General features: G+C 42.4%; 3 protein-coding genes across 3 annotated transcripts; 1 reads left to right on the top strand and 2 right to left on the bottom strand.

The window, feature by feature from the left end:
- Positions 1-2,585: 2,585 nt before the first annotated feature.
- dnph1 (2'-deoxynucleoside 5'-phosphate N-hydrolase 1) lies at positions 2,586-4,356 on the bottom strand. Its single transcript, XM_062400870.1, has 4 exons — positions 3,955-4,356; positions 3,433-3,504; positions 3,251-3,361; positions 2,586-2,767 (listed from the first exon to the last, which is right to left on the bottom strand). The coding sequence occupies exons 1-4, from the start codon at positions 4,088-4,090 to the stop codon at positions 2,649-2,651; spliced, it is 438 nt and encodes a 145-aa protein (XP_062256854.1). The 5' UTR covers positions 4,091-4,356; the 3' UTR covers positions 2,586-2,648.
- A 1,222-nt stretch (positions 4,357-5,578) lies between these two features.
- On the bottom strand, positions 5,579-9,511 carry yipf3 (Yip1 domain family, member 3). The gene is made up of 9 exons (XM_062400869.1): positions 9,240-9,511; positions 8,661-8,879; positions 7,767-7,873; positions 7,646-7,691; positions 6,991-7,083; positions 6,483-6,614; positions 6,279-6,392; positions 6,081-6,204; positions 5,579-5,973 (listed from the first exon to the last, which is right to left on the bottom strand). The coding sequence occupies exons 1-9, from the start codon at positions 9,309-9,311 to the stop codon at positions 5,819-5,821; spliced, it is 1,062 nt and encodes a 353-aa protein (XP_062256853.1). The 5' UTR covers positions 9,312-9,511; the 3' UTR covers positions 5,579-5,818.
- Positions 9,512-9,882: 371 nt separating this feature from the next.
- On the top strand, positions 9,883-25,552 carry ncoa4 (nuclear receptor coactivator 4). Its single transcript, XM_062400868.1, has 11 exons — positions 9,883-10,070; positions 11,366-11,489; positions 20,519-20,659; positions 20,811-20,890; positions 21,004-21,112; positions 21,267-21,347; positions 21,995-22,117; positions 22,383-23,114; positions 23,867-24,085; positions 24,169-24,258; positions 24,933-25,552. The coding sequence occupies exons 1-11, from the start codon at positions 10,042-10,044 to the stop codon at positions 24,936-24,938; spliced, it is 1,734 nt and encodes a 577-aa protein (XP_062256852.1). The 5' UTR covers positions 9,883-10,041; the 3' UTR covers positions 24,939-25,552.
- The last annotated feature ends 331 nt before the right edge of the window (positions 25,553-25,883 follow it).

The raw sequence follows: 25,883 nt of genomic DNA on the forward strand, positions 1-25,883 counted from the left end.
CCAATTCCTCAAAAAAATTAACAAACGCAATTTATTATTATATTGTTTTTAAACTGAGCGTCCAGATACTTTTGTCCAGGTAGTTTAATTTGATCACGTGTTCATGGAAATGTTGCTCTGCTGTCCAAACCCTATTGGACACATTTTGTTCTTTTACAATGTACACGATACATGGCCAAAAGTTTGTGAATAGCAAACAAGGCGTGTGATTGTGTGTGTCTGTGCGAGAGAGAGAAACTACAACTTCTCGGACGTCTTTGCCTTGTTTCCTGACCAGGAGCTTTTATTTTGAAGATTCAAATGACACAGTCTCAGTGCCTATCACTCTCTCTGGGAAGGGTTGCGAGTATGACGCCAGGCCTGCAGAGTGTCAGACTTCGATTTGTTGACTTCCTCTCATGCTGTGTTATTTAGTCACCTGACCTTTAACCCTGACTGAAACTGTGGGGGCGGGGCTTCTCCTCACCTGGAGAGTAACATCTACATTTAAGAATTTTTAGTTGTGAAGATATAATGTTTGTTTGATTTGTCGTTGATTTGTTTTGTCGTGTTTCTGATCACATTGATTTGATGTCGTCGTGGTACGGGGGCCTGTTAGTGACAGGAAAGATTTTTAAAAGTTTCTCTTCAGAATCTGCTGCTCCTTCACATTCAATGTGAACTGGCTTTTATTGTGAAGCAGCCACAGGAAACAGTTTTGTCTGAAATGTTGTTTTGCTTGGGATCCAGCAAGCCTCCGTACTTTCCCTCTCACGTGGTGTCGTAATTGGACGTCAGCTCGTTGCTTCAGCTGATCAATGATTGATTGAGTCTGTGGACCGGCTCAGGATCTGAATATTGATCACATCGGACTCGATCCTTTTCTTGTATTAGTCGTATTAAAACTTGTTTTGAAACTTTATTTTTATTCTTGTTAATCTGAGATTAATAATTTCCGTACGTCGGCTCGAATACAATCAGTTGCCACTTCATGATAGAACTACAAGTCCTGTTGGTGCATGATGGGATATGAATGCTGTCAGAGCTCTGACAAAGTGCATGATGGGACACAGTAGTAATGTGTCAAGGTGACATCTCGTCAAACTTGAACTGATTCAGAGACGTTGAGGACAGGAGAGTGGTGGTCAATAAACAAAACAGTAGTTTGCTCCTTTTAAATGATTAAAAACATTTGACTGTAAAATCAGACGTGTGTGTCTGTGTGTGTGTGTCTGTCTCTCCCTCTCTCTGGGTGTCTCTCTCTCTGTGTGTGTGTCTCTCTCTCTCTGTGTGTGTGTCTGTCTCTCCCTCTCTCTGGGTGTCTCTCTCTCTGTGTCTCACTGTGTGTGTGTGTGTCTGTGTCTGTGTCTGTCTGTCTGTCTGTCTGTCTGTGTGTCTCTCTCTCTGTGTGTCTTTCTGTCTATCATAAACCTGAGCTTCTTCGTTAACACACATTTTAAACATTTTGTCAAAATCATAATTTTTCACAGATCTTTTGTGACCACGTGAACAAAGTGATTTAATGTTTGGCGCATAATAACGTTAGCTAACAAACTTAGCATAATTTTAGTTATTTTTGTTGTGATTTATTTGCTGTTAAGTTGCTTTGACTCCAGCACAGTATTGCTTCTGAGCTGCTCTTAGCTCTCAAGCTGAACTTGTAAGAGTTCCTGTTCAGTTAGCTTATATGAGAATGCTAATTCTAGCTCATTGGCTACAAAGTGGATGAGTCGTTGAAAGTATTTTCATGGTTCAGAAGATTAAAATGTTTCAGTGAATGTAAGTTATTGAAGAAAACTGTCGTAAGATCGATCAGGCAGGACAAACGGTTAGCTCGCCATTTGACTTTTACACATGCGAACATGCTAACTGCAGCCTGGTGGCTAATCAGTCGTTAGAGATGAACATTGCTGGTTAGCAGAGCGGAGGACCCCCTAAGTGGCCACCAGGGGGCGCTGGGTGGTCCGTTGAGGATGTGGACTCACCTGGGATCAGGACATGGAGGAACAGGAAGCAGGTTCTAGTCGAGGAGCGTTTGGTGTCTTCACAGCTGAATGTCGTTAATGTAACGTTCAGGTTACTGTGACTCCGCCCTCTGGTGCTCACCTGTTCACTGAGCGTCTGTTTGTAAAAAATCTACTGAAGATTTTATTTTCTCAATTTGTAACTGATGTATATTTTAAAAGAAATAAAATATTTTAAACCTTGCTCCGTGTTTGAATTCCAGTGCATGCTGGGATACGCTCCCCCTCCCTAACATCATCCGGACCAGAAACACTTTGATCCCAGGGGGAAATTGTGTTTGCTATAATAGCTCCATGCAAGAGTAGAAAAATAATCATATAAAGATTAAAAAATATAAGATGAAATATGTATAATATGCGTTCTGTACATCCTGGATATGTCAGATCTGTGGCATCGTAATGAGTCCAGTGTCGGACGCTCGGAGGGAGGACGGCCTCAGGCTGGAAGGACTTCCTGTGGTGCAACTCTTCATTAACCCTGACCCACTGTACAGTACAATCTATACAATGATCTGTAATTATCTGTAATATACAATATCTTGTAATAAAATACTAAATATAATATGAACATATTTATGAACAACTGGTTCAGTCAACTTTATTGATGTTGTTGTGGTGAACAGTGTGAATATGAACAGGAGTTCTTCAGGTTCTTGTCAGCGTGTTGAAGAACTGGTCCAGAACGTTCTCCACCTCGTCCTCGCTGTAGTCTCTCACCACGAACCGCTCGCCGTCCGCCGCTCCTCGGATCATGGCCGACAGAACTGCAAAGAGACAGGAAGTTAGCCTGACACCTGAGGTCTGTGAGCCAATCAGAGCAGAGCTCAGTCACCAGGTGTAGGGCGTGCGTTAGCATTACTGCTTTAACTTTAACATGGTAACATTCGCTTTTAACCTCATCTGTTAATAAGATGTTGGTGTGACGCCATGTTTGAATATAAAGTGCTGCATTCATGAAATAATCTCTTTTCCTAAAGACGGTTCATGGACCTTGGTCAACAGTCACAAGGTCAAGAAAAGACGTGAAGGAGTGAGGAAAGGAGTGAGGAAAGGAGTGAGGAAAGAGGTGAAGAAAGAAGAAGCATGATGCGGGGGAACTCCGACTCCACTTGCATTCAGGGACTTGTTTTGTATAAACACTACGTCTGTACGACGTGTGTCAGGATGATACGCTTCTATCGCTGGAAACTGAAACATGATGCTAACAGACACAGTTTTTAAAGACAGCAAACAGGAAGTGACCTCACCGCGTCCTGTTGACGGCCTGAACAGACACAAGGTTCTTTTCTTCATGTCGACGACTCGGCCGAGTTCATAACCGACCCCGAGGGACGGCTGCGTGACCTCCGCCACCACCACTGAGGTAACACAGAGGTCAGAGGTCACAGGAAGCCCATCACACCAACAAGCAGTAATCACTGATCCTCACCGTCGCACTGTCGCAGCCAATCAATGTCTCTGTCGTGGATCAGCCTATCACCTGCTGCCGAGCCGGCCTCACCTGTCCAATCACAGCACAGCAGCTCAGTGACATCACACAGCGGTCCATTCCAAGCACTCTGTCCTGTGTGTGTGTGAATGTGTGTGTGTCTCCTACCTGTGTGTGTTTGTGTTAGTGACTCTGACCTGTGTGTGTGTGTGTTAGTGACTCTGACCTGTGTGTATGTTTGAGTGTGTGTATGTTTGTGTGTGACTCTGACCTGTGAGTGTGTGTATGTGTGTGAATGTGTGTGTGTCTCCTACCTGTGTGTGTGTGTGTTAGTGACTCTGACCTGTGTGTGTTAGTGACTCTGACCTGTGTGTGTGTGTGTCTCTGACCTGTGTGTGTGTGTGTGTTAGTGACTCTGACCTGTGTGTGTTAGTGACTCTGACCTGTGTGTGTGTGTGTCTCTGACCTGTGTGTGTGTGTGTTAGTGACTCTGACCTGTGTGTGTGTGTGTTGGTCTCTGACCTGTGTGTGTGAGCTGTGTGTTGCTCACGTGTTCTGTCAGCACGGTTCCGTGGCTCTTCAGATTCTTCACGATCTTCAGGTAAAGTTCAACATCTTCTCTTCCGCCACGAATACTTCCACAGAAATAAATCTTCATCCTGAACCTGTTTCTGATTCTGATTCTGTTTCTGATTCTGTTTCTGATTCTGTTTCTGATTCTGTTTCTGATTCTGTTTCTGATTCTGATTCTGATTCTGTTTCTGTTTCTGATTCTGTTTCTGATTCTGTTTCTGATTCTGATTCTGTTTCTGATTCTGTTTCTGTTTCTGATTCTGTTTCTGATTCTGATTCTGAAGTTTCTAAGTTTCTTTCCGCGTCTTCCCGCACGGGTAATGTATGACCCTGAGCTTTGTCTTGCAGGTACTGCTGACGTGTGATTGGCTCAAGCCTTGTAAGTTTGAACACTGATTGGTTAACAGTTGAGGCGGTAAACAGCTGAGGGGAGGAGCTACCTGACAGACCGGACCCGAATGTTGCAGGTCTTCCGGCACCAACAGTAGGTGGCGCTTAAACACCCTGACGTGGGTTGCATCCATAAAATCAAACAAAGAAGAAAATTAAGTTTCAGAATAAGAGTCCATAATATCCCTTTGTTTCAAAAAAACATCCTGCTCCTACCTTTCAAAATAAAAGTCTACAAATCCTGGGCACCTGGATGCAGACAAGACTCCTCTTTGTTCATTCTAAGAAATCTCAACTAAAATGAATCAATTATTCCACGTTGCTACTGATGATTTGATTCTATTAAATAAATGATGTCCGTTTATCCTTTAGACTCCTTATTTCATCTTTTTATTATTTTTTAATATACTTTGTAATTTGTGGAAAAGTCTCCCAGGCAGCAGCTTATTAAACCCGAAAAGATAAAACCTCAATAAATCTCAGTGCTGATCACTGAATGAACACGGAGCAGAAGTTAGAGTCCCGATATCACGCGGAGGCCAATACATCACTTTTCTTTCATAGGAAAATGATTTATGAACACAATGTTATCCCACATGGTTGGATGGAGAGAGGTATTTGATCTATTTTGGTAAAGAATTTAAACCATTCTTCACAGCATTTGAATCTGAATTAAAAATCTTTAAAATACAAAACAAGCTTTACTAAGAGTATAAGAAACTACTCCAAGATAACACTTGTTGCTTATTTTTGTATTTTTTGCAATTTTGTTTTGTCACTGAATTGCATTGTTTACTTATTTGTACACTTTTTAATTTGTATTGGCCAGTTATTATTTTAAATAAATTTGCAATAAAAAAAAGGACGGAGGTCCGCCATCTTGTCTGCAGCCAGGAACTCATAGCAGTTACATTACTTTATGAATATTTACTCAGTTACTCTACACTGTCATTATTAAAACTCGTGAATGAAACTGATCAATAATAAATAAAGTAAAACATTGAACCTGAGTTTAATTAAGTTAAAGTACAAATGTATAACACTGTCATATACAACATATCTATAACATTTATACACTATATCTAGAAATAACCTCGATTTTTTTATAATATAACATTTAATGGTTTGTTAAAAAGATTGTAATTGTAAATAAGGTTTCCAGATCAAAGATGATTCTCAAAAATTCAAAGCCCATAAAGTTTATTTGACTGTTTGTACAGAAACAATTAACACAACAAACAAGACAGAATAAAAGGTTAACACAGAACCAGCTCCACTCAGACACCCCTGACTAATGTTCAGATCCAAAATATAATCATTTACACAGAAACTTTCTTCTTGTAAAACACGTCTGTGAGTGTGTGGAGCCTCAGTGGACCCCAAGTGGACCCCACAGGACCCTCAATGGACCCCCAGTGGATCCTCAGTGGATCCTCAGTGGACCCCCAGTGGACCCCAAGTGGACCATCATGGAGGCCCCCAGAGTCCTAGCTGTGGCGTTGAGAATCAGGTCGGGCACATCTCGGGCCACCCGCTGTATTGGAGCCAGGTTGGGTCCTTCCAGAGAGACCAGCAGCCCTGAAAGGACGACAGGAGTTCTCACTCAGGCACAAAAGCACACAGTCAAAAGTGTGTGAGAGAGTGTGTGTCTGTGATGTGTGTGGGATGTGTGTGTGTGTGGTCACCTTCCACGATCTTGTGGTAGGCGAAGTGCAGGTAGAGCAGGAAGAGCATGTGCAGCAGGGAGAGCGTCCCACAGAGGAGGAGACGGGGCGTCTGACCGACGGTCCTAGAGAGCAGAGCCGCCACCTGAGGAACCAGCACAAAACAGGTGAGCGTAAAGCTGAGGGACAGCCGGGGCTGATGGGAAGTGTAGTTCTTACCATACGCAGAGTGGACAGTCCTCCAACCAGCAACCACAGGACGTAGAACAGGAAGTGGAAGTGAATGTTGTAGGTGATGAAGAGGACAGCGCAGTGACCAAACAAACCGTAACCCTGACGACAGCAGACAGGAAGTATGATGTGTCAGTTAACAGTAAATCATGTGTTAATAGTGTCAGTACAGTGTGTAGTACCAGTACTGACCAGCAGGGACAGCATCTGGAGCATGGTGATCTGAGCGTTGACCAGGTACGCCAGGAAGTAGATCAAGGAGGAAACTCCCAGCCAGTAACCAAAGCATGTTCCGATAGCAGTGCCCATCAGAGTCCCCTCCCTCTGTGAGGCACATGAGCACAGCCAATCACAACCGTGGAGGAGGTTTCACGTGTACTGTGGTAAACTTCCTGCAGGTTAGTTGTACGATTTCCATGGTGATGTGTTTAACACACGTTTGTTGTGTGATGGAAAACATGGTGGGCGGAGTTACAGACACATTTCTTATAGATTTCAGTCTTCTAGGTGGGCGTGTCACTAACAGCAGGAGAGCAGGTAGCACTCTGGTCACAGTTAGCATCTATTAGCATCCACTGTCGCCAAACTGCACTTTTACAAACATGATATTTGATATTTTGTCATGACCCTGGACGTTGTAGAGTTTTTTCCTCTGTGTGTGTGTGTGTTTGTGTGTGAGTGTGTGTGTGTGTGTTCCTACGATGACGGTTCCGGACGTCTTCATCCCGTGCAGCAGGATGGCGACCAGAGTAAAGACCAGCATCAGAGGACCGTACAGCTCGCCTGCGATCTTCTACAGGAAGTACAAACTGTCAGAGACCAGATCCTGATCCTCAACCAGGGGTCTGAACTGTGAGCCGAGTTCAACATACCAGGACATGTTCCAGATGTTCACTTATATTCAGATCTCAATGAACAGGTTTACCAGAAAAACATCCCAGATGTTTTACCGGCTGTTCTTCCTGCATTTAGCAGCTGGAACTGTTTCTTTTATTCTGGATGTTTGTTCTGCTCTGATTTAACAGTTTGGTCCTTGTTGTGAAATATGAGGCTCTGCTGTCGGTCAAACTGTCAACGTCTGCGATTGGTCAAATGCAGCAAACCCCGCCCCTTTTATGTGCACACACTCAGATCTTGATGAAGAGAATCTGAGTTAATTTAGCGTCATGTGACCACTTGGCCTGACTGTGATTGTTAGGTTATGTCCAGCTGGAGAACTGACAGAGATCCAGGATATGTTGAACTCACTTCATAGAACAGATCCTGACCCTGAATCTGATCCTGGATCAGATGAGTGGGTCACTTCTTGTTTTTCGTTGGTGAGCTGAAAACACACAGGAAGCGGGCGTGGTTACCTGTGGGAAGTTGATCATGCGGACAGGTATCATGGACTCGATCAGCCTGGGGGACACAGAACGATCACAGTCAGACTGAGCAGGAAACATCTGACAGGAAACAGGAAGTGGGCAATCCTACCTGCTGCGGACCTGAACTGGCTCCACGTCAAAGTATGGCCTCAGGATGTCGATGTTGGCGTAAAGGTTAAAAGCTCGGGAGGCCTGACGCTTCCCCGCCTGCCACACCTGAACACACAGAAGTCAACGAATAAGAGAATCAGCAAAGAAGTTGGACGCTTCACAATAAAAGACTGTAATCAGAGCATAGCTTTTTTAAAAGCTTTGCACTGTGAAACTGCCATAAACAATAGAATCGTTACTACGATATGAGGAGAGGCGGTGGTCTAGTGGCAGAAACTTGGACTAAGGGCAGAGAAGGTCTCTGGTTCGACTCCACGGAGAGACAACAAAAGACGAACCTGGATTGATCTGTCCAAAAATCCAAGAGTCTCACTACCCTGTCTAATGCCCCTGAGCAAGGCACCTTACTCCCCCAACATCTGCTCCCCGAGCGCCGTACATGGTCGCTCACTGCTCTGTGTGTCCTGCACCAGATGGGTCAAAAGCAGAGGTTACATTTCCCTACCTGCATGAGTGTGCCTTTGCATGTCTGTACATGTGTTTGGGACAAATAAATGGATCTTAATATCAACATTTCGTTTTCAGCTCTGACTGAATCTTTTTGAGGGAGAACTTCGTGTCCATGAGGTTCTTTATTTTATCTTTATTTACCTGCAGCCTGTTTGGTTTCTGATATAATTACTGTGTTTTCTTGTTTGAATGTTCAGAGTATGAAGCTGAATCTTCCAGCAAACAATTAACGATAAAAATCTTTAAAACCAAATGAATGGATTCATTCAGTGGAGGCAAGACCTCCGATCTCTGAAGAGCAGCGTGACTTCTGCAGCTGAGCGGCGTGGCGCTCTGATCTGTGGCGTGGACGACCTCTGACCCCGTCCTGAGCGGGACTCACCTCGTCTGCCACCTGTCGACCCAGCTGACCCTTTAACCCCTTCATGCCAAGAAACTCTCCGTCCTCGGCGTTGTCGTCCTCAGTGGCGGCCGCCTCTGCTGCCACCTCCTCCTCCTCCTTCATCCTCTGGTGCATCTCCCCCATGTCCTCGAAGCTGGAGCCCGACGTGTCGTCCATGTTCTCCATGTCGATGACCGCCGAGCCGCTGCTGCCACCGCCCTGAGGCCCGGACCAACACAGTGGGTTTTAATACTTCTCATATTTTACTTTTTAAATGTATGATATTGTATTAGTGATAAACTAAACTTTGTTACATCATATTTTACTGTATAAATATTAGATTATATAATCAGGTTTCTAATGAGGATCTCAGACCACACACACACACACACACACACACACACACACACACACACACACACACACACACACACACACACACACACACACACACACACACACACACACACACACACACACACACACACACACACACACACACACACACACACACACACACACACCTAGTTTACATGAAGGTTAACTCGGGTTAGTTAGCCTGTTAGCCTGTTAGCTCACCTGGATGAGGTTGTCATCGAAGCTTCCCCATGTATCCGTGTTCGTGTTCCTGATCCCGGAGCCCGCAGACATTTTGACCGCAGCAGCGCAGATGTATGTGTGTCTCGGAGTATATCTGTGTGTGTCTGTGTGTGTGTGTGTGTGTGTCCCGGAGTATATCTGTGTGTGTCTGTGTGTGTCTGTGTGAATGTTCCCTCAGTTTAAATCTAAAAAAACATCACAACAGGAAGAAGCTAAAGCTCCGCTCTGGACGTAAGGTTACGTCATGACGTTGGGCTAACCGGGCCACGTCTGACGTCATGTTCTGGTTCTTCTTCTTCGAGCGATAAATGAAATGGAGTTGTGTTTGTATTGAAAAGATATGAAAAGCTTATTTGTGTTTTATTTCCTCCAACAGGGTTTCCCCTGAAACACTCAAACTGTGAGATATTAACTTAAAGAAAGAACAGTTTGACTCGATCGATCCCAGATGTGTGACCAGCTGTTCTCTGAGCAGTGTGATCCTCACTGAGTTCACTGACTGATCGATCCCTAGCATCACGTGTTGTCAGGTTCAGTTCAGCTGATAACTGATCCAGGGTATGTTGACCTCACTTCATAGAGCAGATTCTTGTTGCAGTGTCGCAGCTCACCAGCAGGGGCAGTGTAGCGCTCTGATCTCCATGACGGGCGTGTGAGTTCTCGTGATTCTTCCTCGGGTCGGTCTCCTGTCGCGTCCGGCGGATCCACTGAGCCGTCGCGGCCACGAAGACATTTACCGAAGATTCTGTTCAACGTGTCTCATAAATAACGAGGAGTCGTTATGACGTCGAGGGAGAGCGGCGGGGCCCGGTGAGTTTACAGCGTCCAGCTCACAGCTGCTTGACTTAGCATGGTTAGCATCGTTAGCTCGCCTGCTGCTAGCTGTGACCTGAGGGTCGCTCGAGCGAGAAGAAACTACAGATCAACATCCGGCCAGCTCCGGGTTGTTATTCTTTATTTAAACTGTTTCAACGACTGACGTCAACAAATACTAAGCTCACTCGCACCGCGAATTGTTGTTAAGTCCCCGGAAGCTGGGCCGGTCCACAGCGGCCTGCGGGCTGCGAACAGGAGCGAGCTCCTCTGGGGTCGTTACAGGTGTTGGCTGTTGTTGTTGTTACAGATTTTGATTGTTGATAAATATGTTTGTTGTCGTTGTTACAGGTGTTTTCTGTTTTTGTTGTTACAGATGTTTCAGTGTGTGTTTGTTTATCAGACCTGAGACAAGTGTGTGTCACGTGCTCTCTGGTTAATCAATAACACACTTATCAGTTTATTGACTTCAACGTGTCAGTGAATCATTATCTTCAGTGAACAATATGATTTTCATTGTTTCTTGTGAAGAAGTAAACTCAACTTGCTCGTGTTTTTATGAAACTTAGTATTTTTAATGACGTCGACAGAGAACAGTGGAGGCTGGTGAGTGACGTCACGTTGATCACAGCAGTCACTTCAGATCTGTTTGGCCGCAGCACAGTTTGCTCCTGGATGAAGTAAACAGATTAGTACACAGCTCAAAGTCAATGAGTGCTGATGGAAAACACTGTGAACCCAGTCTGGAGGTCAAGTGTGTGTTTCTCTTCTTATCAGAGACTCACACAACGCCACACCCTCGTGCAACGCCCCCCATATCTGTGCGCTTTCCACGACAACACAGTCATCAATGACATCAGCAGTACTGAAATGAGAATGTGTGTGATGCGTCTTTGGACCAGTTGTGTTCGAAAATAGTTCAGTGGTTTAACTGGTTTAGTGACCACGAGTCTCTGAACAATTACACAATCAAACCCACTGACAACACAACAATAACCAGCACACTGCCCTGAGATCAGCCTGTTTATCCAGACTCCTGATTATTTTCAGTATTTTTGTCTGGACTCATCAAATATCAGACGAGTGTTTGTGATAGAAACTGTGACATGACATCAGCTGGAGGTCCGTGATGTCACCTCTTTGATATTTTGACTCGTAACAGGAAGTTGACATCATCAGTGATTGTTGACCTATCGATACATTTATATTGATCAGGAAAACGTCTAATCTGTCACTTCAGTGTTGGACCTCTTTAATTTTAATTGTGCATTTGTTTCCCGTGTCCTGTCCAGGATGTCTTCAGCGGAGGCGGCAGCAGGGGGACTGAAGCAGTGCTGGCAGGCCCAGGGTCAGCTGGAGGACGCCATCAACAGCGTGTTGAAGGCAGAGCAGCAGTTGAGAGAGAATGTTCGAGAGGTCAGTACCTACATCATTGTCACATTTTATAGTGATTTTCCCTTTTTACTGTAAATGCTATCACAGTACTGCTGTCTTTAACTGCTATTTACAAGGGGTGTAAAGTACGTTTTCAGTAAAGAAGAAACAAGGAACAGAAAACATCAAACAGATTTTTCTGTCTTTCTTATCTAAGTAATTTTTACAAAGAAAAAAGTCAAAATAAATATCTATTAAGGTGCAGCATGTAAAAAAATGAACTGTAATTAAACTGCACCGTTATTGTATGATTAGGGTTCGGTACCGAGAACCGGGTTGGTGTTAGGGTTAGGGTCCAATACAACCGGTTCCTACCCGGACCAAAATGCAACGCAGATTTCGGTGCTTCATTTCGGTGCCTGAGCCAATTGAAGACTGAGGTCTTCGTTCCTCCCGCCTGCTCACACTTCCACCCCTTCCTTCACGGGAAGTGGCGCCTCCCGTCGGGCCCCCCCATGAGTCGGGTGCGGCTGCCGATGGACAAACTGTTGTCTCCGCGCTGCCCGCGTGTGTCAGGGCTTCCATGCAGGTTTGGGAGGATCTCCTCTCGAGACCTGGCCCCGCCGGGCACATTTCCTCCGTGGCGGTGCGCCACCGGCTCTGGGTCGGCTTGGAAAGGCTGGGGGTAGGAGGAACGAAGACCACGCCAAGAATGGTTTCACAAAAGCGTCTGCATGGTGGGGGGACGAACGCCGGGACAAACACGTCACTCGTTATTGCTTTGGTCTGAAATATTTGCAAGCGGCGGCTTTAATTCCACGGAGCGCTGGGTTTACACGTCACTCGTTCTGTCCTCGTCCAAAAGAGCTCCGTGTTATATCAAATGTTAGTGGGACATCACTCTGGTGACGACCTCTTTAACGAGTCGGCAGGCTTGTGCTTCAAGCTACATACCCACCAGCTGCTCAATGCTGGTTTGTGTACGATCCACTTGTCTTCTTCCGTCACCACATAATGACCCACACAGACTTTAATAATGAGGGAGGTCTTCACTCTCCTGTTTGTCTGTGCTATGACCACGAGTCGACAGCACATCCGGTCCCTTGTTAAAGTGTTGATTGAGTGAAGAATTTGAGACACACAAGTAAGTTCCACATGTGTACTCGCTGCTTTCATACCTGTTCCATTACACCCCTAGTGTTTACTAAATCCTATGGATGTACATTACATTACTTCCTGTGAAGTATTATTTTACTATCCCGGTTTGCACTGCTCTCATCCTATCCACCGTGTGCCTTATGACTGCATACTATGTCGTACTGTGTACTATGTACTATGTTTTGAGTACTTATAATGTTGTGTACTTATATGCTCAGATTTTTGCGTACTAACATGTTCTGTCTACCTATATGTTTACACATCAGAGAGAATCATCATTTCAATCCCGTCTATGTCCTGTACATGTTGCAGAATTGACAATAAAGTTGACAACGATTAAACGTTAAAACCTCAGATCTTCAGTTTCCATCACACAGAATCCAGAGATTGATCATTATGGATAGTTGTTGATTGTTGTTGATCATTATGGATAGTTGTTGGTCATTATGGATAGTTGTTGATAGTTGTTGGTCATTATGGATAGTTGTTGATGTTGTTGATCATTATGGATAGTTGTTGATTGTTGTTGATCATTATGGATAGTTGTTGATGTTGTTGATCATTATGGATAGTTGTTGATTGTTGTTGATCATTATGGATAGTTGTTGATGTTGTTGATCATTATGGATAGTTGTTGATTGTTGTTGATCATTATGGATAGTTGTTGATGTTGTTGATCATTATGGATAGTTGTTGATGTTGTTGATCATTATGGATAGTTGTTGATAGTTGTTGATCATTATGGATAGTTGTTGATGTTGTTGATCATTATGGATAGTTGTTGATCGTTGTTGATCATTATGGATAGTTGTTGATCATTATGGATAGTTGTTGATTGTTGTTGATCATTATGGATAGTTGTTGATAGTTGTTGGTCATTATGGATAGTTGTTGATGTTGTTGATCATTATGGATAGTTGTTGATTGTTGTTGATCATTATGGATAGTTGTTGATCATTATGGATAGTTGTTGATGTTGTTGATCATTATGGATAGTTGTTGATTGTTGTTGATCATTATGGATAGTTGTTGATTGTTGTTGATCATTATGGATAGTTGTTGGTCATTATTTTTACATTACATTACATGTCATTTAGCTGACGCTTTTATCCAAAGCGACTTACATTTTTAGAACACTCAGCATTTATGAGGGGCAATTTAGGGGTTCAGTATCGTACCAAGGACACTTAGGCATGCAGATGGGATAGAGTGGGATTCGAACCGGCAACCTTCTTGTTGCAGAGCACCTGCTCTATCCCCTAGGCCATGCTCTATTATGGATAGTTGTTGATAGTTGTTGGTCATTATGGATAGTTGTTGATGTTGTTGATCATTATGGATAGTTGTTGATTGTTGTTGATCATTATGGATAGTTGTTGATGTCGTTGATCATTATGGATAGTTGTTGATGTTGTTGATCATTATGGATAGTTGTTGATTGTTGTTGATCATTATGGATAGTTGTTGATAGTTGTTGATCATTATGGATAGTTGTTGATTGTTGTTGATCATTATGGATAGTTGTTGATGTTGTTGATCATTATGGATAGTTGTTGATTGTTGTTGATCATTATGGATAGTTGTTGGTCATTATGGATAGTTGTTGATAGTTGTTGGTCATTATGGATAGTTGTTGATGTTGTTGATCATTATGGATAGTTGTTGATGTTGTTGATCATTATGGATAGTTGTTGATTGTTGTTGATCATTATGGATAGTTGTTGATTGTTGTTGATCATTATGGATAGTTGTTGATAGTTGTTGATCATTATGGATAGTTGTTGATGTTGTTGATCATTATGGATAGTTGTTGATTGTTGTTGATCATTATGGATAGTTGTTGATAGTTGTTGGTCATTATGGATAGTTGTTGATGTTGTTGATCATTATGGATAGTTGTTGATTGTTGTTGATCATTATGGATAGTTGTTGATTGTTGTTGATCATTATGGATAGTTGTTGGTCATTATGGATAGTTGTTGATGTTGTTGATCATTATGGATAGTTGTTGATTGTTGTTGATCATTATGGATAGTTGTTGATCGTTGTTGATCATTATGGATAGTTGTTGATGTTGTTGATCATTATGGATAGTTGTTGATCATTATGGATAGTTGTTGATTGTTGTTGATCATTATGGATAGTTGTTGATTGTTGTTGATCATTATGGATAGTTGTTGATGTCGTTGATCATTATGGATAGTTGTTGATTGTTGTTGATCATTATGGATAGTTGTTGATGTTGTTGATCATTATGGATAGTTGTTGATAGTTGTTGATCATTATGGATAGTTGTTAATGTTGTTGATCATTATGGATAGTTGTTGATCGTTGTTGATCATTATGGATAGTTGTTGGTCATTATGGATAGTTGTTGATAGTTGTTGGTCATTATGGATAGTTGTTGATGTTGTTGATCATTATGGATAGTTGTTGATTGTTGTTGATCATTATGGATAGTTGTTGATTGTTGTTGATCATTATGGATAGTTGTTGGTCATTATGGATAGTTGTTGATGTTGTTGATTATTATGGATAGTTGTTGATTGTTGTTGATCATTATGGATAGTTGTTGATCGTTGTTGATCATTATGGATAGTTGTTGATCGTTGTTGATCATTATGGATAGTTGTTGATCATTATGGATAGTTGTTGATGTTGTTGATCATTATGGATAGTTGTTGATGTTGTTGATCATTATGGATAGGTGTTGATAGTTGTTGATCATTATGGATAGTTGTTGATGTTGTTGATCATTATGGATAGTTGTTGATTGTTGTTGATCATTATGGATAGTTGTTGATAGTTGTTGATCATTATGGATAGTTGTTGATGTTGTTGATCATTATGGATAGTTGTTGATTGTTGTTGATCATTATGGATAGTTGTTGATTGTTGTTGATCATTATGGATAGTTGTTGGTCATTATGGATAGTTGTTGATAGTTGTTGGTCATTATGGATAGTTGTTGATGTTGTTGATCATTATGGATAGTTGTTGATTGTTGTTGATCATTATGGATAGTTGTTGATTGTTGTTGATCATTATGGATAGTTGTTGGTCATTATGGATAGTTGTTGGTCATTATGGATAGTTGTTGATAGTTGTTGGTCATTATGGATAGTTGTTGATGTTGTTGATCATTATGGATAGTTGTTGATTGTTGTTGATCATTATGGATAGTTGTTGATTGTTGTTGATCATTATGGATAGTTGTTGGTCATTATGGATAGTTGTTGATGTTGTTGATTATTATGGATAGTTGTTGATTGTTGTTGATCATTATGGATAGTTGTTGATCGTTGTTGATCATTATGGATAGTTGTTGATCGTTGTTGATCATTATGGATAGTTGTTGATCATTATGGATAGTTGTTGATGTTGTTGATCATTATGGATAGTTGTTGATAGTTGTTGATCATTATGGATAGTTGTTGATGTTGTTGATCATTATGGATAGTTGTTGATTGTTGTTGATCATCAGAATCAGAATCAGAATCAGAATTCTTTTTATTGCCTTGTATATTTTCACATACAGGAAATTGCCTTGGTGTGGTTGGTGCACTTTACAAACAACAATATAAAAACAACAATATAGAGCAATATAAACATCAATATAAAAAACAACAATATCGAAAAAATAATATATACAGTAAATGTGTTGTGTGCGGTTTTAAGGTGCAATCATTATGGATAGTTGTTGATAGTTGTTGATCATTATGGATAGTTGTTGATGTTGTTGATCATTATGGATAGTTGTTGATTGTTGTTGATCATTATGGATAGTTGTTGATTGTTGTTGATCATTATGGATAGTTGTTGGTCATTATGGATAGTTGTTGATAGTTGTTGGTCATTATGGATAGTTGTTGATGTTGTTGATCATTATGGATAGTTGTTGATTGTTGTTGATCATTATGGATAGTTGTTGATTGTTGTTGATCATTATGGATAGTTGTTGATCGTTGTTGATCATTATGGATAGTTGTTGATCATTATGGATAGTTGTTGATGTTGTTGATCATTATGGATAGTTGTTGATCATTATGGATAGTTGTTGATGTTGTTGATCATTATGGATAGTTGTTGATGTTGTTGATCATTATGGATAGTTGTTGATCATTATGGATAGTTGTTGATTGTTGTTGATCATTATGGATAGTTGTTGGTCATTATGGATAGTTGTTGATGTTGTTGATTATTATGGATAGTTGTTGATTGTTGTTGATCATTATGGATAGTTGTTGATCGTTGTTGATCATTATGGATAGTTGTTGATCGTTGTTGATCATTATGGATAGTTGTTGATCATTATGGATAGTTGTTGATGTTGTTGATCATTATGGATAGTTGTTGATAGTTGTTGATCATTATGGATAGTTGTTGATGTTGTTGATCATTATGGATAGTTGTTGATTGTTGTTGATCATCAGAATCAGAATCAGAATCAGAATTCTTTTTATTGCCTTGTATATTTTCACATACAGGAAATTGCCTTGGTGTGGTTGGTGCACTTTACAAACAACAATATAAAAACAACAATATAGAGCAATATAAACATCAATATAAAAAACAACAATATCGAAAAAATAATATATACAGTAAATGTGTTGTGTGCGGTTTTAAGGTGCAATCATTATGGATAGTTGTTGATAGTTGTTGATCATTATGGATAGTTGTTGATGTTGTTGATCATTATGGATAGTTGTTGATTGTTGTTGATCATTATGGATAGTTGTTGATTGTTGTTGATCATTATGGATAGTTGTTGGTCATTATGGATAGTTGTTGATAGTTGTTGGTCATTATGGATAGTTGTTGATGTTGTTGATCATTATGGATAGTTGTTGATTGTTGTTGATCATTATGGATAGTTGTTGATTGTTGTTGATCATTATGGATAGTTGTTGATCGTTGTTGATCATTATGGATAGTTGTTGATCATTATGGATAGTTGTTGATGTTGTTGATCATTATGGATAGTTGTTGATCATTATGGATAGTTGTTGATGTTGTTGATCATTATGGATAGTTGTTGATTGTTGTTGATCATTATGGATAGTTGTTGATTGTTGTTGATCATTATGGATAGTTGTTGATTGTTGTTGATCATTATGGATAGTTGTTGATGTCGTTGATCATTATGGATAGTTGTTGATTGTTGTTGATCATTATGGATAGTTGTTGATGTTGTTGATCATTATGGATAGTTGTTGATAGTTGTTGATCATTATGGATAGTTGTTGATGTTGTTGATCATTATGGATAGTTGTTGATCGTTGTTGATCATTATGGATAGTTGTTGGTCATTATGGATAGTTGTTGATAGTTGTTGGTCATTATGGATAGTTGTTGATGTTGTTGATCATTATGGATAGTTGTTGATAGTTGTTGGTCATTATGGATAGTTGTTGATGTTGTTGATCATTATGGATAGTTGTTGATTGTTGTTGATCATTATGGATAGTTGTTGATTGTTGTTGATCATTATGGATAGTTGTTGGTCATTATGGATAGTTGTTGATGTTGTTGATTATTATGGATAGTTGTTGATTGTTGTTGATCATTATGGATAGTTGTTGATCGTTGTTGATCATTATGGATAGTTGTTGATCGTTGTTGATCATTATGGATAGTTGTTGATCATTATGGATAGTTGTTGATGTTGTTGATCATTATGGATAGTTGTTGATGTTGTTGATCATTATGGATAGTTGTTGATAGTTGTTGATCATTATGGATAGTTGTTGATGTTGTTGATCATTATGGATAGTTGTTGATTGTTGTTGATCATTATGGATAGTTGTTGATTGTTGTTGATCATTATGGATAGTTGTTGATGTTGTTGATCATTATGGATAGTTGTTGATGTTGTTGATCATTATGGATAGTTGTTGATTGTTGTTGATCATTATGGATAGTTGTTGATTGTTGTTGATCATTATGGATAGTTGTTGATGTTGTTGATCATTATGGATAGTTGTTGATGTTGTTGATCATTATGGATAGTTGTTGATTGTTGTTGATCATTATGGATAGTTGTTGATTGTTGTTGATCATTATGGATAGTTGTTGGTCATTATGGATAGTTGTTGATAGTTGTTGGTCATTATGGATAGTTGTTGATGTTGTTGATCATTATGGATAGTTGTTGATTGTTGTTGATCATTATGGATAGTTGTTGATTGTTGTTGATCATTATGGATAGTTGTTGGTCATTATGGATAGTTGTTGATGTTGTTGATCATTATGGATAGTTGTTGATAGTTGTTGATCATTATGGATAGTTGTTGATTGTTGTTGATCGTAGTGTAGAACAGTACAATATCTGTTGACACTGTAGCCTGACCCTGAACTCTTTTGTCCCTCTCTGGATCCTGTAGATCCTCTACTCTGGTCTACTCTCCTCTGATTGGTCAGTAGTTGAGCTGTTTATCATCTCAGGTTAGAGGTGCAGCTTCTGTTACCATGGTGATTAAGCAGCTCAGTTAAACCTGAAGTTACCACGGTAACCACAGATCTGATCCTCTGATCCTGGTCCAGTCTGAGTCAGTGTCTGTAGAGAGAGAGACACTGACTCAGTGTCTGTAGAGAGAGAGAGAGACAGCGGTGTGTGGTACAGTCAGTATAAAGAGAGAGGGAGAGAGAACCCGACTCATGGACTATTTGATCTTCTGCACTTTAGACTCCGGATGTAAGATGTGATGTCTCTACCTGTGTCTCTACCTGTGTCTCTACCTGTGTCTCTACCTGTGTCTCTACCTGTGTCTCTGCCTGTGTCTCTACCTGTGTCTCTACCTGTGTCTAACCTGTGTCTCTACCTGTGTCTCTACCTGTGTCTCTACCTGTGTCTCTACCTGTGTCTCTACCTGTGTCTCTACCTGTGTCTCTACCTGTGTCTCTACCGGTGTCTCTGCCTGTGTCTCTGCCTGTGTCTCTACCTGTGTCTCTACCTGTGTCTAACCTGTGTCTAACCTGTGTCTCTACCTGTGTCTCTGCCTGTGTCTCTGCCTGTGTCTCTACCTGTGTCTCTACCTGTGTCTCTACCTGTGTCTCTACCTGTGTCTCTACCTGTGTCTCTACCTGTGTCTAACCTGTGTCTAACCTGTGTCTAACCTGTGTCTCTACCTGTGTCTCTACCTGTGTCTCTACCTGTGTCTCTACCTGTGTCTAACCTGTGTCTAACCTGTGTCTAACCTGTGTCTAACCTGTGTCTAACCTGTGTCTCTACCTGTGTCTCTACCTGTGTCTCTACCTGTGTCTCTGCCTGTGTCTCTACCTGTGTCTCTACCTGTGTCTCTACCTGTGTCTCTACCTGTGTCTCTACCTGTGTCTAACCTGTGTCTCTACCTGTGTCTCTACCTGTGTCTAACCTGTGTCTCTGCCTGTGTCTAACCTGTGTCTCTACCTGTGTCTCTACCTGTGTCTCTACCTGTGTCTCTACCTGTGTCTCTACCTGTGTCTAACCTGTGTCTCTACCTGTGTCTCTGCCTGTGTCTAACCTGTGTCTCTACCTGTGTCTCTACCTGTGTCTCTACCTGTGTCTCTACCTGTGTCTCTACCTGTGTCTCTACCTGTGTCTCTGCCTGTGTCTCTGCCTGTGTCTCTACCTGTGTCTCTACCTGTGTCTCTACCTGTGTCTCTACCTGTGTCTCTGCCTGTGTCTCTGCCTGTGTCTAACCTGTGTCTCTACCTGTGTCTCTACCTGTGTCTCTACCTGTGTCTCTACCTGTGTCTCTACCTGTGTCTCTACCTGTGTCTCTGCCTGTGTCTCTGCCTGTGTCTCTGCCTGTGTCTAACCTGTGTCTCTACCTGTGTCTCTACCTGTGTCTCTACCTGTGTCTCTACCTGTGTCTCTACCTGTGTCTAACCTGTGTCTCTACCTGTGTCTAACCTGTGTCTCACCGTGTCAGGTGCGTGCCGAGCTGCAGAGCTGTGTGAGTCGCCAGCAGGAGGCGCTGCGCTGCAGAGAGGTTTGGCTGCTCGATCAGATCGAGCTGCTCGAACAAGTCAAGACGGAAACGCTCCAGCAACAGTTGCACCAACTGCACCAGGTAACAGAACAACATCACAACAATGATAAGAACTACACAATGAAAAGGATAAAAAGAACATGACTGTAACAATTATAATAACAACACAACAGTGATGACAACAATAATGATGAGTGTGAGGTGGACACTGACCTGTGTGTGTCTGTTTCAGCTCCGAGGTCAGTTTGATATCATCACTCATCAGCTGCAGAACAACGACCTGAGCAGCCAGCTGACCAGTTGCATTGAGAAGTAAACACACACTCAGACACACACTGAAATCATGATGTTTATAAAGAAGGTCTGTGCGTTTTACCTGCTGGGTGTGTGCGTTTTTTCCAATGTGTGTGCGTGTGCACGTGCAGGTTGTCGTCTCTCAGTCTGACTCCAGAGGAAACGGCTGACGTGAGTTTCCATGCCGACACTCGCTCTCTGAGGAATGCCATCACCTCGTTTGGCAGCATCACTGAACAGGTAACACACACACAGACACATACAGCTAATACACACACACTCTCACACACACACATAGTTAACATTCACACATAAAGGTAACACAGACAAACACACACACACACTCTCAAAAGTGTGATGCTGATCAGGTGTTTTCTGTACTTCCTGTTTGCAGTTTGTGGAGGGTGTGTCCTCCCAGAGCCCCGCCCCCCAGAAGGTTCAGGTGCAGAATTATCCAATCACAGCAAAGAAGCAGGTAACCCTTCCCATTAGCTAGAAGAAGGAAGCTAACGGTAGTTTATGTTCACTGCCGTTAGCTATGGTATCGGTTTCTCCTTGTCCTATATGACCGCTGAGCTAAATGTGTGTCTGACCGGACACTTGTACAACAACAACGTATCACATCATTCAGAAGGTCAATTTGAAACCCAATTAAAGATTCAAAAGATAAACTAAGGACTCTCTATAAGCTAGAGCAGCAGGTCTTGAGGATGTGAGGTCAGAGAGCCGAACCCTCTTCTGGCTTTTCCTTCCAGCAACATTCGTTCTGGCAAACAATGATTTTTGGCTCCTATAGCTGTTGTAAGCTAACGTCAGCTAACATTAGCTGTTGTTCTGCTGGCAATCTTTCCCCGTTAATTATTCAGTTTTCTCCACCAGATGTTAGAGCTGCTCATTGTGGGAACTGCTCGCATAATTGTTAGGGTTTCAACCTTCCCTGTAATGAACCTTGAGCTAATGTATATAATGATTTGGTTCTATACAAGTACAATTATATTGAATAGAGTTCGATAACGTGAGTTACAGTGAGGTAGGTGCGTTCCTTCATCCTGAAGCATTTCCTGTAACTCTGGTCAAGCTCGGATCTCCTGATTCAGATCCTTCTGATCTCTGTCTCGTCAGACATCTGAGGTCGGAGCTCTGGGAGATTGGCTGCTGGGAAGTCGTCCAACCAGTAACTCTCCTATTGGTTCCCTGTCTAGCAAGAACCCTCAGGATTGGCTGATGTCACTCAAGGAGAACAAGGTGAGAGCGAAAAGGTCTCATGTTATGAAGCTGAAACGAGAAGCAAACAAAGTTTATTTATTACCAGTAGAAGCTTGTCAGCCTTTGGATTAACACGGTCATCACTTACCATGGTGAATGTCATCGTGAGTTCCTAACGCTGTGTCACTTCCTGTGATGTGACCCGTGTCTGTTGCGTCTTTAATCGATGTGATTAATCGGGTTCTGGTTTGTTATGAAATTTGTTGTCGTCGACGTTGGACTGAATTTCTGTGTGTCTGTGTAGACTTCCTGTCCCCCCCTCTCCTCTATGGACTTCCTGGGGGCCTGGGGTCAGCTCAGAGACCTGGAGGCGTGGCTTCTGCAGGATCAGGCGCCTGTCAGCAGAGGGCGGGCAATCAGCAGCTGCAGCTCCTCCTTCTCCATCGAACAAATTGACGACTCAGAGTTCGCCATCAACCCCGATGAGGAGGAGCTGAGCGACTGGCTTATCACCCCTCCCCTTGATGCAATGGAGACCATGTCAAATGCCGAGCAGTGGCGGCAGGTGTTGAAGCCTTTTAATGACGGCTGGTCCTCTTCCGATTGGCTGGCAGGGTCGAGCCGCCCGGCTGCCGACTGCTCCTCCTGCTGTCAGACCACCAAGGCAGTGGAGATCGAGAACCTGGGTCAGCTAAAGTGCCTGAAGACCCCGCCCCCATCAAGCCCCGCCTCCGGACACACCCCTGTCACCCCACCGGCGGCAGTCCTAGAGGCGTGGCTGCAGCAGACGGTGCCGGTGCAGCAGACCTGCAGGGCCAATGAGGTCTGCTCTGCCTTCTCTGACTGCGTCTGTGAGGAGAACTGTGGAAGAGAAGCTCTGACCATGTGGCTGCTGCAGCAGGACGGACGAGACAAGAACGGTGTCCCGGTGGCCAAGAACGCCCCGCCCACCACAACGAACGCCCCGCCCACCACAAAGAACCCCCCGCCTGCTGTGAAGAAGACCCCGCCCACCCTTTACAACAGAGAACAGAAGGTAACCACAGCTTGTTTCATCCTTAACGTTTTATGTTATTTTTTAAACGTGGAGATGAAATGATATCACAGCTTCAGTCATGTGACAGGTTATTGTCACTGTCTGTGATCCGTTACTTTTATTCATTCTATTTACTTTACCTTTTATTGCTGGTTTAAAAGTTGCCTAGGTGGCATACATTTCTTAATCTGTCAGTTTGTCTGCAGTTGACAGGGGCTATACAATAATAGGGCACATTTTTATTTATTTTCTCGATTGGCTGCCCAGCAGAAGTATTATATTAGCAGAAGTTAATGCTAATATTTAAGGATTAAAACTTGGAAAGCTTTAAGTGAAGTTGACTGTGTTGTACTTGAAAGTATGTGAACTGTTTTCCATGGTCCAGTGTTTAAAAAAAAAATAACCAAAAGAGTTCGTAATATCGAGTCACAATAGATCTCGTATCGCCCCCTCACTATCGTATCGGGAGGTCCCTCAATGTTTAAAGTATCCATCAATATGATCACAATTCAACATTCGATCACAATCCTGAATCTTTAGTGATAAAGCACCGTCCTCTGGTCAAGAAGGGAAGTCAGTAATATCTTTTAATGAGACATTCATGTGATGAAGATGAGCAGAGAGAACATTCTAAACCTAAAGTAGCAGAACTAAGAGCAGTGATGATGTCATCAGTGACAGCTGGACTTGTTAGTTATATATATTGGACCTGGTGACCTGGTAATGTGACCTCCAGTGTGTCGCCTCCTCAGGTGCAGGCCATCCTAGATGCCTGGCTGCACCCCTCCTCCCCCTGCTCCCGCCTACTGCCCCTCACCACCCCGCTCTCTGATTGGCTGGTTCCTGATGAGGAGAAGGCTACAAGGGAGGAGCCCAGCTCCGTCTTCAAGCCAGCCTCCCCTTCCCCCTCCCTGCCGTGGACAGGAGGGGGTCATGATGACAAGTGGCTGTTGAAGAAGAGTCAGGCTCAGGTAACTGCATGCAACAGAGATCACGGGGCAGTGTGGGGGGGCAGATGAGAGACACATTCTTAAACTGTTGTGACCGTTCACAGGAGCGTCTGCTGTCACCTGTCTGTGACCTGTTCTCCTGCATGAACGTGGGCGGAGACAAAGACAAATGGCTGCACGAGTCTCCTGTCCAGGTGAGTCACAGTGTCCAGAGGATCAGACCCACCTGTTCAGATGTGAATGAATGGGAACGGGTGGGATCCGTTGTGGACTTGTGATGTCACCATATGTCAGGAAGTATTACGGTTTCATGGTTTTCACGACTATCGATACTAAAGATGGAAAAAGACACACAACAAGCAATATAAAGAGAATGAACAATACATTTATCACTATCATCATCTGTATACAGTTAGTTATTATAGGGTAACGTTTGGCTATTTCATAATAATAAAGGTTAGCTATTTTATTTAGTTGCCTTATCGTGGAAGGTTAGTCAGTGAATTTGTACTTCCTGTCATCATTAGCAGTATATCAGTTTGGGACTTTTATTGTGAAGGGTCACCAACAGAAGTTGATCTGTCTCGGGAGTGAGGTTTTGTGACTAGTGAAAGTGAAACTATTGTCCTGGAGAGGGGGGGGGGGGGTGCGTGCGTGTGTGTGTGTGTGTCAGCCGCTGCTTTTGGTCATAAACTGAAAGTAAACAAGGATTTTACTTCTCAAATCAAGTTCTTTTGTCCAGTGTTGTTGGAAATAAGGCTGTTACGTAAGTTTGTTTTAGTGGCGCACACACACACACACACACACAGGAGGCAAGACACCAGGTGTGAACTTGTTTTTCTCATCACTTGTGTCTCTTTCTCTCCAGATGTGACGTTGACGTTTCTTCTTCTGGCTTGATTGCCGATCAACGCACACGATCAAAACAGACTAACCATCGCCGCCTTCATCCTGTGACATCACCACGCTTAGCCACCACCCTCCTCCAATCAGGATCAGTCTTCATCTGACGGAACCTGTGCTGTGTTTAGGAACTGAGAAGCAGAGACTGAGAGAGTTTGTTTTTAACTGTTCAATGAATTTCCTGATTTGAGCCATTAAACGATCAGTGGATTGATCAGTTATTGATCCAGTTCATACAGGAGACCGTTGATCCTGGCAGCAGGAGGGGCGGGCTTTATTTTAATTATTCTGGTTTAAACAGCTGTTCTGTGTTTTTATGTTTTATCCTGTGATGCACATCTTGTCTGATTTTAGTTTCCATGACGACACCTGGTCTTTGCGTTCATCACTCCAGACGCAGCGTCTGATTGGTGGAGCTCGTCCTGTGTCGTTAGCCACCTGACAGATTTACAGAATTAAGGAGAGACAGCTGCATTTCCCATAATTCCTTGTGTGGAGGACGTCTGTCAGCTGACCGCTCAAATGACCCTGATTGGTGCTTTTTATTGCTATGATTCGCTTCAGAAATAAAAGATGATGACAACACTGCTCTGTGTGATATCACAGTTCATGCTAAGCTAACATGACAAGAAAATACAATTCAATGGACTTAATGTAGTCACATGATCTAACCTTGACCTTCATCAATCAAATATTAGTTATTATTATTAATGATTACACTTGTCAGAGTTTGACTGGAGCCTGATGACACATGTCAGGTGACCTGTGTCAATCTGTCTACCTGCAGCAGGCAGGTCTGAGGTCAGAGGTCACATAGGAAGATCAAACCATCCTTTATTAAAAGGAAAAGTGAAAATGCTCTCCCACAATTCTTTGCGACAGAACTAATAGTTTCCAATATCATCATAACTAAATA

This window comes from Platichthys flesus, chromosome 12, assembly GCF_949316205.1.
Source record: "Platichthys flesus chromosome 12, fPlaFle2.1, whole genome shotgun sequence".
NCBI classification, from domain to species: Eukaryota; Metazoa; Chordata; class Actinopteri; order Pleuronectiformes; family Pleuronectidae; genus Platichthys; species Platichthys flesus.